Here is a 14,479-nt window from a genome sequence, read left to right as displayed (position 1 = left end):
ATAGAAGACTATCTAGTGAGAAATATTGTGAAACTTTATAAAATTCTCCAAATTAGAATTAATATTTACTGGGAAACATTCGTTATGCGCCAGCAAGCATATAGTGAGCAGTGAGCACAGGAGAAATAATTACGAAACTGTTTGCAAACAAAATTAGGGACGCTAATGCAACTGCGACAACGACATTTTTTCTTTTTTTGGTATCGTCATGAGTTTTACACATATGTTACAATTTGATTCTTTCCCAAATAAAAAATAAATAAATAAAATAACCATAGTGATGAAAATGACAACGTCACTTCCATGGGATCGAACTCACTACCTTCGGCGTACAGACTCGTTGCTTTAACTAACTGAGCAATTTGTTTTCTTACGTGAACTGAGCCTGTTCCGGTAAAGACGATATTTCATTACGATCGTGCTACCAATTTGTCCTTTTCCATAGATAATTTCCACTATTTGCTCTATCTTTACATTAATACTTAGCATATATTCATATATTTGGAGTTTGCAGATAATGCACGTAATAAGACATATTAGAAATATTCGTTAAAAGTTTAGTTTGTAGATTTAATCCACATTTCTCTTCAATGACATAGATGTCGCTGCTTCGTGTTGAACTGCAGAATTCCCTCGCGTTCTTGAAAATTTCCCACATTAGCAGAGTTGGTAATTCTCGAGATTTCTGTGGATTTAATGTTTTTTGCTTCTAATTTATTTATTTTAAGTTAATATCTAACACAAATATTAAAAGCAGGTTTGTTATTAACCTGTCCTGCTGGGGAAACCTTCCGAAATTTCGAACACGTAAAGAAAACGGAGATATTTTCAAAAAACTTCAAAATAAAGAGACGCGTAAGGGAATAAATGTTTCAGAGTTTTCGGAAACCCCGCTTCTAAGGATGAAAGGAGGGAGATTCTTAAAATATTCAAATTTGTCTTTCTTTATTCAGATATTGGGATTTGCATAAGTTGGAGGTGTGCTCTTCGGTACACAATCTGTTCACTAAAAATATGTGATCTAGCATTTTCGACAATTTCTAATCTAAAGGGGGAAAAAGGAGAACAGTTTCTGTAATATTCAAATTTCTTTTTTTCTTTCTTTTCTTTTTCTGTTTTTTGTATTTATTAAACCTTATTCGTCCCGTGACCAGAACAGACACTTTTTGTTGTTGTTTTAGTTTAGACACTTTGTGTTTTTAGTTTAATGTCATACGATTATGCACCAAGGCTAAGTGAAACGATAGTGATTAGATGATAATAGTGCAATGAAGGAAGTGGGAGGAAACGGGAGAACCCCGAGGAAACTCACACACAAGGTGTTTGTTCACCACTAAATTCACATCACGCGAACTAGGATCGAACGAGGAACCCCATGCAGCAGACGTGAGCGCTCTACCATTGAGTACCGCGATCCCAACGGACACTTCCGTTAGCATTTGATAATTTAGATAATTTAGAAACCATTTATTTTCTTACCCAATGATTCTTCTTGCGTGAAATACTAAAGAATTAGTTACGAGAATGAATATCTTTCCATGTTGCTTTCTGTTCAAGAGTAAGAGACTGTGTAATATTGGAGTTTAGTGGTTTCCTTGAACAACCAAGGTTATATAAGAGCTGGAATTATTGCTTAATGTGGAATCCGCACCAAACGAGTTCTCACCGAGAATCGAATAGATCTCCTGCGTCGTAGTAAACGTTAGAGACAAGAGGAGACGGAGCTGTCCAGGTCTCATATAACCTTTTCAGTTTAACATTCCATGATTATGCCCTTTAGACTAAGAGAAAGTGATTTTGTTTAATATATATGTTCTATTGTACGATACTACATGCCTTGATATAGTTATAAATTTCATACATTTAAACATGAATGCTCTTTGTCAGTAATATGCAGATTCTTTATTTAAAAAGAATATCTTAAGTAGACATTATTCAAACCCATCTTAAAATAAATAGTCATACGCAACTTTGTCCACTATACCAAGAGTATAGCTGTTAGGTTCCTCCGTTAGTTTCTCTTATTGTTTTGTTGAAGGTGTACTTTCCACAAACTTGAATCTGATATCATGTACTGTGCCAGTTTTTGACTTTTCTTTTTGTCATATTTTGTGATTGTTTTCTACATATCACTTGAATATTTACTTGGAGATAATGTCCAGATGGTCTATATCTGGACACATGTTGCTAAGGAATAACAGAATGGAGGGAAAACAGATTTCTCTTATAAGTAAATTTGAGAGCCGTAAGGATCTAGGCTAAACTGTTTGGACTTAGATTCTGAAAGACAGTCTCAGTTTTTGTGAACAGAAGTATACAGTTACAATTCTTGTGAAATAATTTGAAACTGTGGTTTTCATTTATTTATTTATTTATTTTATTTTTTTTTTCTCTTCAGAGACGAAGACATGCTGTCAGAAACCTGTACAGAAATTTTGAAAGATAATACTGAGAGCCCATGGTTATCCTTTACTGATACTGTATTTACTTCAAAATGTGCGGTAAGTCGACTTAACTGCGTGAAACTACGCCTATATATAGTTTTTTAGAACTTACTAAAAATTTCTTATTTTTGCTTTAGGGTATCTGTGTTGTGTATTCTAATCATACGCTAGTATAGTGTGGAAATTGACTTGTCCAAAACGAGGGTGTGGAATTACTAGCTCATCCTGATTGCTTTTAAGAGATAAATATATATATTTTCATTCATACATTGTCTCCATTGTGATTCAATATCAATTGGTCAGAGCTTGGTACTTCTTAATCGACTATCTGGTGGTTAGATTTAGCAATTTAGTTTAAAGTAAAGATGTATAGTGCTCTTGATACTCTATTTCTGAACACAGAAGTGCTGTTGTTTCTGAAAGATTATATAATGAATCAGTGCTGTTCAGCGATCATCTTTAAACTTTGTATCCTTTAAGTGGAATTTGTTGTATTTATTTTACTAATGAATAGAAAGCAAGACCAAATGCATCATAGCTTGTGTACTAACGAAGCAGTTACTTTTAAACTGAAGACATCAAAATATAGTTTAACGGATAGATATCAAAATGTTAAATGGACTAATTCTCGCTCCTAGTCCAGGAAAACCAGCCCGCAGGTGAAAAGGGAACAACAGTTTGATCCTAGGTCACACTGTATCAGTTTTTGTAGAAGACGAAGATTATGGCAGTATTTTTTTCCCATTTGACCATTGCATCATTTATTTCTTTCGTCAGTTTTCAGTTGTCACGATAATCTCGAATTTACAAAGGATTATAAGAGAACACAATCTTCCAATTTATTTCACTTTATTTTACGTCATCTGGATTCATATTGGGTTAGTGCGATTAAAATTTATGACTAACGTACCCCTTTCAAAGGCGAAAGAATTGAAAAAATTAAATTTGGCTACAATCAAAACTTTTGCCATCGTTCAACCAACAGTTGCATGATAAAAGATGCCTGGAGTCTGCGATGCCATCAAGTTTTCAACCGCACAGCCACCAGGGAAGTTCTTCTCTCGGAAGAAGTAGATGAGATGTCGGAAGAGTTAATAGTCGCTAGGAGAATATAGTAGAGTATGGTAGGTGAGAAATAGTTTCATACTGCAACTCGTGGGGAGATTGCATCGTCGTTTAAGGAATGTGTTATTGGCGTGGATTGTCGTGCAGCATGAGGACACCGTCGACAATGCATGCGGACAAGTTTCCAGTGCATTTCGCATAGTTACGCTGTTAACAATGTGCAGTGCTTGTTTTTCCCCGATAAAGAAAGGCATGCTATACCACCATCACAATACATTATCATATCAGCAACAACGCCTTTAGGGGGTTTGGAAATCGATCTGGACGTTGATCATGATTCATGATCCAACCATTTATACCTACAGTTGTCGTAGCAGCAGTTTGAAAATCAAATGTAGTAATCCAGTGCAGGAGATCCTCTGGTTATTCCACACCTTCAGACGACAGTCCGTTATTTGCCGCTGTCAACTTGTATGCAACGAATCCAACTTGTATGCCTGACTCGTTGCTCGAATATTTTTCTGAGGGTTCCCTTGTACAGTGTTCCTGAGTAACACATCAGAACATGGTATGGTCGATGAGTGTGAGGCTTATTTTTGAATGTTGGATCACCCGAACCAAATTTTTGAAACCAATGGTGCATAATAAGTATTCACAACTTCTGGATGGGATATAGTGTTGATGTTTTCTGTGGCTATAGATGCAGCAACTCGTAAAGGAAAATCACTCACAATTGTATGTTCTCCATTGTGTCCTTTTACACGACACTTATTCAACAGTATACTGTCTCTTAGCTGACTCGGCACCTAATCCTGTTGCACATGTGACCTCTGTCCATTCGTTGGTTGTGTTACAGAGGATTGTTTCGCACCAGACGTAAAACCGGACATGTCAATCCCACAAGCTCAATAGTTACCTAAATCTTGTAGAATATGAATATTTGAATTCGACTCCGAAAATCATTAGTTTCCTCAACTTTTATTAATATACTTTCATTTTTTTATTAGTAATATTAATTTGAGTTTAATTTAATATGTCGTAGAACATTCAGAGTGGCAAAATTCATTGAATTTGAGAAAATCGAGAAAAGTCAAGTAGTTCTATCAATAGTCACGGAATTTCGAAGAATTAGATTTTACAAACATATAAAATTAAAATTCTAAAATGATTTCAGATGTGGTTGAGTGCTGATTTTTTTAAATTGCTAACTTCAAACTTAGGAACTTACCTATTCTTTTCACAAATCATGTGTAACAAACTTAGGTTTTGTGATTGCCCCCATTATCTTTTCTTTTCGCTTGTGCAGCAGAATGTCATATTGGTGAAGCAGCCACAAAATCATGCTCTGAGCGAAGCAGCCGCGTGAAGTTGTCTTCTGTAAAAGCTCTGTACCACTGAGAAAAGAATGCAGGCAGAAGCTGGTGAAGAAAAAGCTGCGTTTCTAGTGCAAAAAACAAAAACAGAATTCAAACAATTGGTAACGAAACCAAGTGCAACAGTGACTAGTGGAGAGAAGGAAGACAGTTGTAAGTGTTACCACTACCAGCCTAGTAAACATTTAAAATACCACTGTGTTAAGCAGAAGGCTGGCAAGTTAAAGAAGAAAATGTCAGGAAGAGAAACCAGTCCATCAAGTGTTCGGAAGAAAGAAGAAGTCGGATCAGCGCTTGCAGCAACAACAGAAGAGGATCAGTGGATTTGTGACAGTGGTTCAGCGAATCATATGACCACAAATAAGCGGTATTTTGAAACTTATACAAATTTCCCAATCCCAGTGCGAGTGTCTGTTGCAAACAAACAAATAGTGAAAGCATATGATGCCGGTAAAATAAATATTGAATTATTTGTAGAAGGCAAATGGAAACAGGCTATCTTGAAAATGTGTGGTATATTCTTGAAATTGGAAAACATCTGTTTTCAGTGAAAAGTGTTGTGGAGCATGGTGTGAGTGTTGTTTCAACGGATGAACAAAGAATCACATTAGGAAAATAAAAGTCGAAGTATTGCAACAGGTAAGTAGGAAAATAATGCATACATAATAAACATACGAGTAGTGGTGCCAAATGAGCCAGCTGTTGCATCATCAGAGTCACTGCAAGTGTGGCATGAAAGGTTGGTGCACCAGAACAAAAGACACGTAAAGAAACTTTAAGCTAAAATGAACATAAAAGTAAATGACAGTGAAAAAAAAGATACTTCATTTAGTGATGAGTGTGTTTTGCGAAAAGCACATAGACAGACTTTTAATAAGTCGAATAGACCTAAAGATGTAGGTAATTTATTTAAAAGATGCTGATGTAAATGGACTGATGTTAGTGGAAACACGAGAAAAGCACAGGTATTACGTGTGTTTTACAGATAATTACAAGTACCGGAGAATACTTTTCATCAAGGGTAAAAATGAAGTAGCAGAATTCTACAAACATTTCTCAGTAAAACGTCAACGGCAAGACAAACTGTGAAAATGTTAAGATGTGATAGTGGTAAAGAATTTGATTGTGAACAAGTGCGTCAAATACTGAACAAAAAGAGAATTACACAAACTATCTCAACAGCATACAGTCCAGACCAAAATGGCTTAGTAGAAAGGGAAAATCGTACTGTTGTCGAAATGGCAAGGTCGATGATAAGTGGTTTATCAAAAACAATATGGGCGAATACATGTGATACTGCTGTTTAGATTCTGAATCACACAGGAAAATCAAAAGAACTTGACAAAACACCAGCTGAACTGTGGACAGAAAAACAGGTAAAACTGTTCAACCATTTAAAAGTTTTCGGAACTGAATGTTATGTTCACATTCCGAAGTAATTCCGCAAGAAGTTTGACAATAAGAGTGTGTACGGAAAACTTGTAGGTTACTTGAATGAAAAAAACGGATACAAAGTGGCCATGCCTTCATTGCAGAAAGTTGTGCATTCGCGTAATGTATATTTCAAACCAAAAACTGTACCTGGTATGCTCGAGTTTGTTAGAAGAAACTACAGTTTCGAAGGAAGTTCGAAGCCGAATTTCGGACGAAGTCCAGAGTCAAGTTCCGGAGGAAGATGTAGAAAGTCAAAGAGAAATGATTTTTCGAACGAAGTACAAGTTAATACTTCAGAAGAAGAGGGCGTACGAAATTCAACACGGAAAGTAAAGATACCAGCATGGATGAGGTCAGAAGACTACGTAATTGGAGCAACCTGTTATGCTTCAGCAGAAGAGAACGAAAGTGATCCGCAAAGTTACGATGAAGCAATTATGTCACTCAACGAAAAACACTGGCTGAAAGCAATGAAAGAAGTGGAAGCCCTGATAGAGAGAGAATGATACATAGGAGTTAGTAGATCTTCCAAGAAATACCTAAGTTCGGGTTTTTCGGGTTTTTCAAACAAAGTTGAATGCAGATGGCACTGTACAACGCTGCAAGGCAAGATAAGTACAAAAGGCTATTCCCAAAAGGTAGGAATAGATTACAGTGAAAGATTCAATCCAGTAGCACGCTACGGTACAGTAAGAACTGTATTAGCTGTAGCAGCGCAGAAAACCTATCGATGAAGCAGTTTGACGTTGAAACAGTATTTCTAAATGGTGAGCTTGAAGAAGAAATATACATGCGTCAAGCGGAAGGGTTTGGTGACCACAGTCAATGAGTGTGTAAGCTTAAAATAAGTTTATATGGGCTGAAACAAGCACCAAGGTGTTGGAATCAAAAGCTAATAAGTTTCATGAAGCATCAAGGTTTCAAAACAAGTGAAGCAGATTCTTGTTTGTTTATAAGAAGGGGAAAAAAGAATACTAATGATGATCTTTGTCGACGATGGTCTCGTATTAACTAACAGCGACAAAGAAATACAGAAATTTTTACAATTTCGATGTGAATTCAAAATAACAAGTGGAGAAATCGATAACTTTCTAGGAATGCAAATAGGGCGACGGAAAGAAGGAATTTTTGTGTCAACGTATATATACAGAAAATATTCTGGAAGATGCAAACCCAGTGGCTATTCCTAGTGACAAAAGTAATGGTGATTCAGATGAATCACTCGACAGTAAAGTACCTTATCGGAAAGCAGTGGGAACTTTGTTATACTTGTCTCAAGCAACACAATCTGATATTACAAATGCAGTATCGCAAACAGCAAGAGCTATGCAGAATACAACTGAAACTGATTGGATAAAAGTGAAGAGTCTCTTCAAATATTTAAAAGAAACTCCAAACTTAGGATTGATGCACACTTGTGAAGAGAAAACAACACTCAAGACTTACAGTGATGCAGATTTTGGAGCTGATCTGAAAAGAAGAAGGTCAACAATTGGAATGATTGCAACGTATGGAGGAAGTGCAATTGCTTGGTCCAGTAATCTCCAGAAATCAGTAGCACTTCCAACTCCGAAAGCAAAGTTCATTGCAGCTAATGAAGGTGCGAAAGAACTAATGTAGATGAATCGTATTCTTCAAGAAGTTGGTGCTAAATGTGATGAGAAACCAGTGTTGTTAGTTGATAATGCCAGTGCAGTAAAGTTAGAGAAAAACAAGAGTTTCATAAGCGCTCAAAACACGTCGAAGTGCGTCATTATTTTGTACGTGAATGCTTTTAGGAGGGGAAGGTAAGTGTGGATCATATCCCTGGGCAAGAACAAACAGCAGACATACTGACAAAGGGGTAAATCCATATCAAGTGGTCCAATGCATGTTGCTCGACAATTTTTAAAAATTCTGATTTTTTGTGTGCTGTTACCTTAACATGTCATTAGTTCAAAATTAGCATGATTTTAATTTAATTGGCTTTTGGTTTCGAGTGGCAGCCATATTTGTTTTCGAAGATGTGCCATTTTGTGATGTTGTAAGGGATTACAGAATCTGAAATATCTCAGCCCCTAATTACCCTATCGGTGTGAAACCAAAACCAAAATGTTCAGTAAGTTCTACACTTTAAGAGTGTATATTAGTTATTGTCATTCATAAATTATGAATGGGTAAAATTAAAATTTGAAAAAGTAGGTGGTTGACGTTAAAAACCCCAACTTTGGCACCAATTATTTTTAAGAAGGAAAGGGGTCAGGAAGTTGAGCTTTACTGAATAAAGAGGTCTGATATGGTTCTTATCACTCACCAAGTTTCAACCCTTAGACCTGTCCCCCTTTGTTCCTAGAAATTATCAAAAATTCAGAAAAATGGAAAAAGTGCATATTTCACAGGTATATATCTCTGGTGGGGGACCTGATAAAAAATATACAATTCCTCCCCATAACAGGTCTACATGATATTATTCTATACCCAAAATTAGGAGTTTCAGATTAGACTATAAGTACCTTTATTATGAACACAAAGTTAAACCTATAAATAAGCATAAACAAAAGTACGGATAAACGAGAGTTTACTGTATATCCATCATAAATCGGTTGGCAATGGATGAATAATGCATAGAGTGGTTAAGCACAACATACAAAAACAAGTGTTATCCTGTTAATAAGCAAACAGAACAAATGTACTGAAAACACAATTCAGCATCCAACATGCATAATCGTGTTCAGACATCATCAGATAAGAATTCACTAATAGTGCTTCACTCAGATGCTTACAGCGCAAGAAGACGGTTGTGTTTCTGCAGATCTGTGTATCAATGCTGCATCAAATTAGTGAAGAAAATGGAATGTGATGTAGGCAAATGTATTGGTGAAGAATGTCATAAATGTGTGTATTGGCCGGTAGCAAGATGCATTACGTCCCTTAGTGACTTCAGTGAAGAGAAGAGGAATCTCCTGCTAATGCGAACAAGCAGTGGCATTGCAAACATGCAACTACCATGAAGTGAAGTTTTCTCGAAAGTATCATCATCTTTTTGGTAATTCGTGTTGCGACCCTCTAAAAATCCATAAAAAAACTATAACAAAAGGACTTTCAGAAATTTCGAGTGCACATTTACTAAAGGACAAGAATTATGCAGTAGATCTGATTCCTGGAAAATCATTATGTGCTACATGCTCACAAAAATCTTTGTTGTACAAGAAAAAAGCAAAATCGAAAACAATAATGTTGAATCAGGCCTTCAGTTTCTACTGATTTTCAGGAAGTAAATGTAAGGAAAGCGTCCTTGCACTGCCTCCAAACAGGTGACACAGTTGCATGTATCTTTAAAGAAAAGTGCTACATTGGAATTGTTAAAGATGTGAGTATCGAACATGATGACGTGAAAGTGCATTTTTACGAACCCCCAGGACCATGAACTTCATTCAAAATTTCAAGAGACAACAAGACATGGGTACCTTTCAAGAACATTTTACGAAAGCTTACACCCAATAAGCTTACAACAGCAATGGATCGGTGTCATACTATCACTCCGCAGTTATGTGATCAAATATCCAAACTTTTTGTGGAACAGACTGTTTAAAGTTGTACGTAAGAGCCAGTAATGTTCTTGTATGTTGTGCTTAACCTCTCTATGCATTATTCATCCATTGCCAACCGATTTAGGATGGATATACAGTAAACTCTCGTTTATCCGTACGTTTGCCTATGCTTATTTATAGGTATAACTTTGTGTTCATAATAAAGGTACTTATAGTCTAATCTGAAACTCCTAATTTTGGGTATAGAATAATATCGTGTAGACCTGTTATGGGGAGGAATTGTATATTTTTATCAGGTCCCCCACCAGAGATATATACCTGTGAAATATGCACTTTTTCCATTTTTCTGAATTTTTGATAATTTCTAGAAACAAAGGGGGACACGTCTAAGGGTTAAAACTTGGTGAGTGATAAGAACCATATCAGACCTCTTTATTCAGTAAAGCTCAACTTCCTGACCCCTTTCCTTCTTAAAAATAATTGGTGCCAAATTTGGGGTTTTTAACGTCAATCATCTACTTTTTCAAATTTTAATTTTACCCATTCATAATTTATGAATGACAATAACTAATATACACTCTTAAAGTGTAGAACTTACTGAACATTTTGGTTTTGGTTTCACACCGATAGGGTAATTAGGGGCTGAGATATTTTAGATTCTGTAACCCCTTACAACACCACAAAATGGCACATCTTCGAAAACAAATATGGCTGCCACTCGAAACCAAAAGCCAATAAAATTAAAATCATGCTTATTTTGAACTAACGACATGATAAGCTACCTGTACATAAAAAATCAGATTTTTAAAAAATTGTCGAGCAACGATTTATTCCTTTTCTGGACCACTTCAAATGGATTTACCCAAAGCCTTTTGAGCGAGTGAAATTTCAATACTTTCGCAAAAGTATGGATTAAAAAATAAAATAATGAAGTTTAAGCTCAGCGTATTTGAGAACATATGTTTATATGTTTAAGTTGTTTGATAACAGTTGTAAACAATGCTGACTGATTAGTGAAGAAGAAGAAGAAGAAGAAGAAGAAGTAGAACAGACTGAAATTTTATAGTCTGTGTTAGTTATCTGTTGTATTAGGTAGCATGTCGGAAGTCATGACAGGAATATCAGGAATGTAATTTTGCTTTAGTTTTTACGGGAATAAAAGAGATACCATAGGTCTGCGGCTAATTTATATACCCAACTTAAATTAAGTTCAACAAGATACACAGTGCAGAAAACCTAATATTAAAACAACACAAATTTATACTCGTATCCAAAATTTAAGAAGAGAATTTTCCATTTTTTAAAATACACAAACATTGCTGACATTAGTGTAATTTAGTCTTAAAGGATGTGAGGGTATACAACTATTATTTTTCAAATGTGTTATTGTCAAATTTTTAAAGAGTTGATCAACTGTAAACTATTTTGGGACGACCAACTGCTCAGTTTAGACATGCAAGCCATATACTACAAAACCAATACTATAATTTAGTTGTAATTGGTGTAAGGATATAGCTACACTTTTCAGGTGCATCTTTGGAAAGACCAACTGTCCAATTTAAATATAAAAGTCATATGTAGGTAGAACTGTATTTTAGCTTTTGAAGGAGTCCTAAAACCGTAAGTGATCCTCTGCTATCAAGCTAGTATTACGTTGCTCATACTTGTACCTTTGGTCCTATTCCCAAATTTTAAGACAGTGAGGTATAAAGGTACAAAACGGTCTTCATATGTCCATATCAAATTGTAGAGAACTTTGTTGTTTCTGGTCGCCAAAATTTCCATTTGAGGTTTTGTGACATAATTAATAATTTGATTCAAATGTGCGTCATTAGTATTTATACAATATATCTGCCTGGAGGTATTTATACATTATATCGTCTCTTGAGGTGAAATTCTTATAGTACACTCTGTAAAGAAAAAATAGCGACACCTCAATTCTCAAGGCAACTTACACAGAAAACCATATGTGCGCTCGTTAGAAGAGAAATAGAAGGAAATGGTGAGTGGTATAGTTCATTTGCATTATCTGTGGCACCTATGGTGTACAACGGCACTTACCAATTGTTTATGTATCAGTAATATACTCTCTAGATGGCACTGAGAGCGTCTCATAAGTTATTGGAGTGACAATTCTGCATTCCATTTGTGATGTGTAGGGCCACGTAAATAGCATTTTGTGATTGTTCTTTTTTTTCATTGTTTATACAGTGTCAAGTGGCAATATTGTTGTTGTGCAGCGTTGCTTTTGTATGAAATTGTTGTTACATGTGGATTGTAAACAAGTAAGATGAGTAAGAAATGTGACTTTTCGCCATGTGAACAAGACAATTCTTGCTTTGCACAGCTAAGTTAAATCTCTAAGGGAGATGGGTGGAATACTCAAAATCCACCATTCGACGGCAGGAAGAGTAATTCACATCCAAAAACAGTACAACAAATCATCCCTTCGTCAATAGTATGATAGAAAAAAGAAAGCATCACCCAGAGCAGATCGCCAAATAAAATCAATAGCACTGCATAATTAAGGAATGATTTCCCCAAAAATCGTTTCTATAATTTGAGATGATCCTAAAACTGAAGTTACTCGTACAACTGTATTATGTTGACTGTATGAAGAGGATATTACGAAGAAGAAACCGCGTAGAAAGTTGAAACTGACAAAAACACAGAGGACTTAAACACGTAGGTTTGTGAGGTGATATGCAACTTGGACTTACGATAACTGAAGCATGTCGTTTTCCCCGTGGGAAAAAGTTTAAGAATAGTGGAAAACGATGGTGGTGTGAAGTTGTGGATACAAACGAACGAGGATCTTTATAAGAATTTTGTTTAAGAAATGCAAATATTCAGTTACTGAGCGATGGTATGGGTTTGCTTCACCGCTAAAAACGTCAGAACACTGGATATATGTGAAGGATCATTTGATGCACGAAAATATCTTCAAATTCTGGTACGTAACGTTCATACAACAACTAAAGATTACTTTTCTGAAGAAAATATGCACTACTTCGTTTTCCAGGACGATAATGCTTCTTGTCACCGAGTGAAAATCGTTAATATGTGGTTCAAGAATATGACTATTCAAAGACCCGTGTGGTCTCCAAACTCACCTGACATAAATCCAATTGTAAATTTTTGGATCCATATGAGCAGAAGACTCAACAGACAACTACCTCGAATAGAATGAAACTCACGGAACAGATAATCCGGGTGTGACTCCATGAAATCAAGGTTGCATTTTGCAATAGCCTTGTTACCAAAAGGCCTCGACGATTCCCTACCCTTCCTAAAGCCCATGGTGCACATAGAAAATACTAGTTTGATGTACTGTACCTCCCGATGTTCGTATACATTGTATCTTAGCCTTAAGAAATTTCATATTTCGTTTTGTGTTATTATTATTGATCTTTTATACTTTTATGTATAACTCTTTCTATAGACAAGTTTGCTCAAAACACACACGGCTACTAATATATGCATATAAATTCATTATATTCATATCAAAAACCTGAAACTGTGGCGCAAGTATTAAGAATGAACTGCTCATAAAGAATATTCATTGTGATATTATTAGCAATTCATGAAGAAAACTCATATTGGTTAATCTATGGTGTGAAAACGATATTTGAGCAAGTGTCGCTATTTTTCTTTACAGAGTGTAGTTGTCATTATATTCTCGAGCAGATGTTATCATATATTTACTTATTTTAATCAGATGTTTCGTAATTTTTTTTTATTTCACTTTGTATTTTTTGTCTTTTTTCCAGAGCAATGTAGAAAAAAGTCGTGAGCAACCACTTTCCACTTTAAATCCATTAAGTTGCAGTTTAGAAGCAGCAGAGACTGACATGGTGTATCTACAGAAACACGATACTAATTCTAATAGCACAGAAATAGTGTCTAAAAAGTGTTTACCTGATGTGCTTTCAGAACTTAGAAAGAGGGGGTTGAGCCCTCCACAGGTGCTAGGACCTAATACAGTAGAAGATGGAGAAAAGTATTAAAATATTCATGCGATTTTTCTGTTACGTAACGTCTTGTTTATGGTATATTATAATGGATACATAGTTGTTAAAACTGTCAAGAACTTTAGTAGGAATTGGAAGGTTTTATCATCTTTTTAGTAGATAAAATGATTAAGCAAATAAATTTTATTAAAAAATGCAGCATATGTTCAGAAGTGGCAGTATTATTTACGCTTAGAACTAATAACAAACATAATTGAATCCTATATCACAATACTCCCACCAGTAGTCTTAAGCAATGAGATGTATGTATAACTAATTTTATGTGCAATTAATCTTTCGTAAATAATATATAACTAGTTATTTTATTTGTTAATTAATGCTATAATAGATAAATGAAATAAATATCATTGTAAAATTTAGTAAACAAATATTTCGTCCTATCCATTTTCTTTATAAATATTGATGTTTGTTCTTGATGCCTCAATTGAAAAGGTCAGCCTAAAGTGCAGGGAAGGTTGTAAATCACAACCCTGAATTGTGGAATATAGAACGAAAGTAATTACTTAATTTAGTCCTTATCTTCTTCTTACTGCTTTCAAATTTGTTTGGCTTTCAGATTGTTAGATCTTAATAATAGCGTTGACTTCTTAGAGTATTTTTAT

General features: G+C 35.3%; 1 protein-coding gene across 1 annotated transcript in view; it reads left to right on the top strand.

Annotated features, from left to right (window-relative positions):
• LOC145693383 (uncharacterized) overlaps positions 1-14,245 on the top strand; it is a 175,698-nt gene extending 161,453 nt beyond the window's left edge. The window contains exons 8-9 of the mRNA XM_081769330.1: positions 2,399-2,501; positions 13,617-14,245. Coding sequence (XP_081625456.1) covers positions 2,399-2,501; positions 13,617-13,853 — 340 coding nt within the window. The 3' untranslated portion in view covers positions 13,854-14,245. The remainder of the gene's footprint in view (positions 1-2,398; positions 2,502-13,616) is intronic.
• Positions 14,246-14,479: the final 234 nt, after the last annotated feature.

This window comes from Thermobia domestica, chromosome 8 (genome assembly GCF_964235325.1).
Source record: "Thermobia domestica chromosome 8, izTheDome1.hap1.1, whole genome shotgun sequence".
Taxonomy (NCBI): Eukaryota; Metazoa; Arthropoda; class Insecta; order Zygentoma; family Lepismatidae; genus Thermobia; species Thermobia domestica.
Note: the sequence above shows the minus strand (reverse complement) of the source record. Positions and strands in the feature narration are given on the sequence as shown.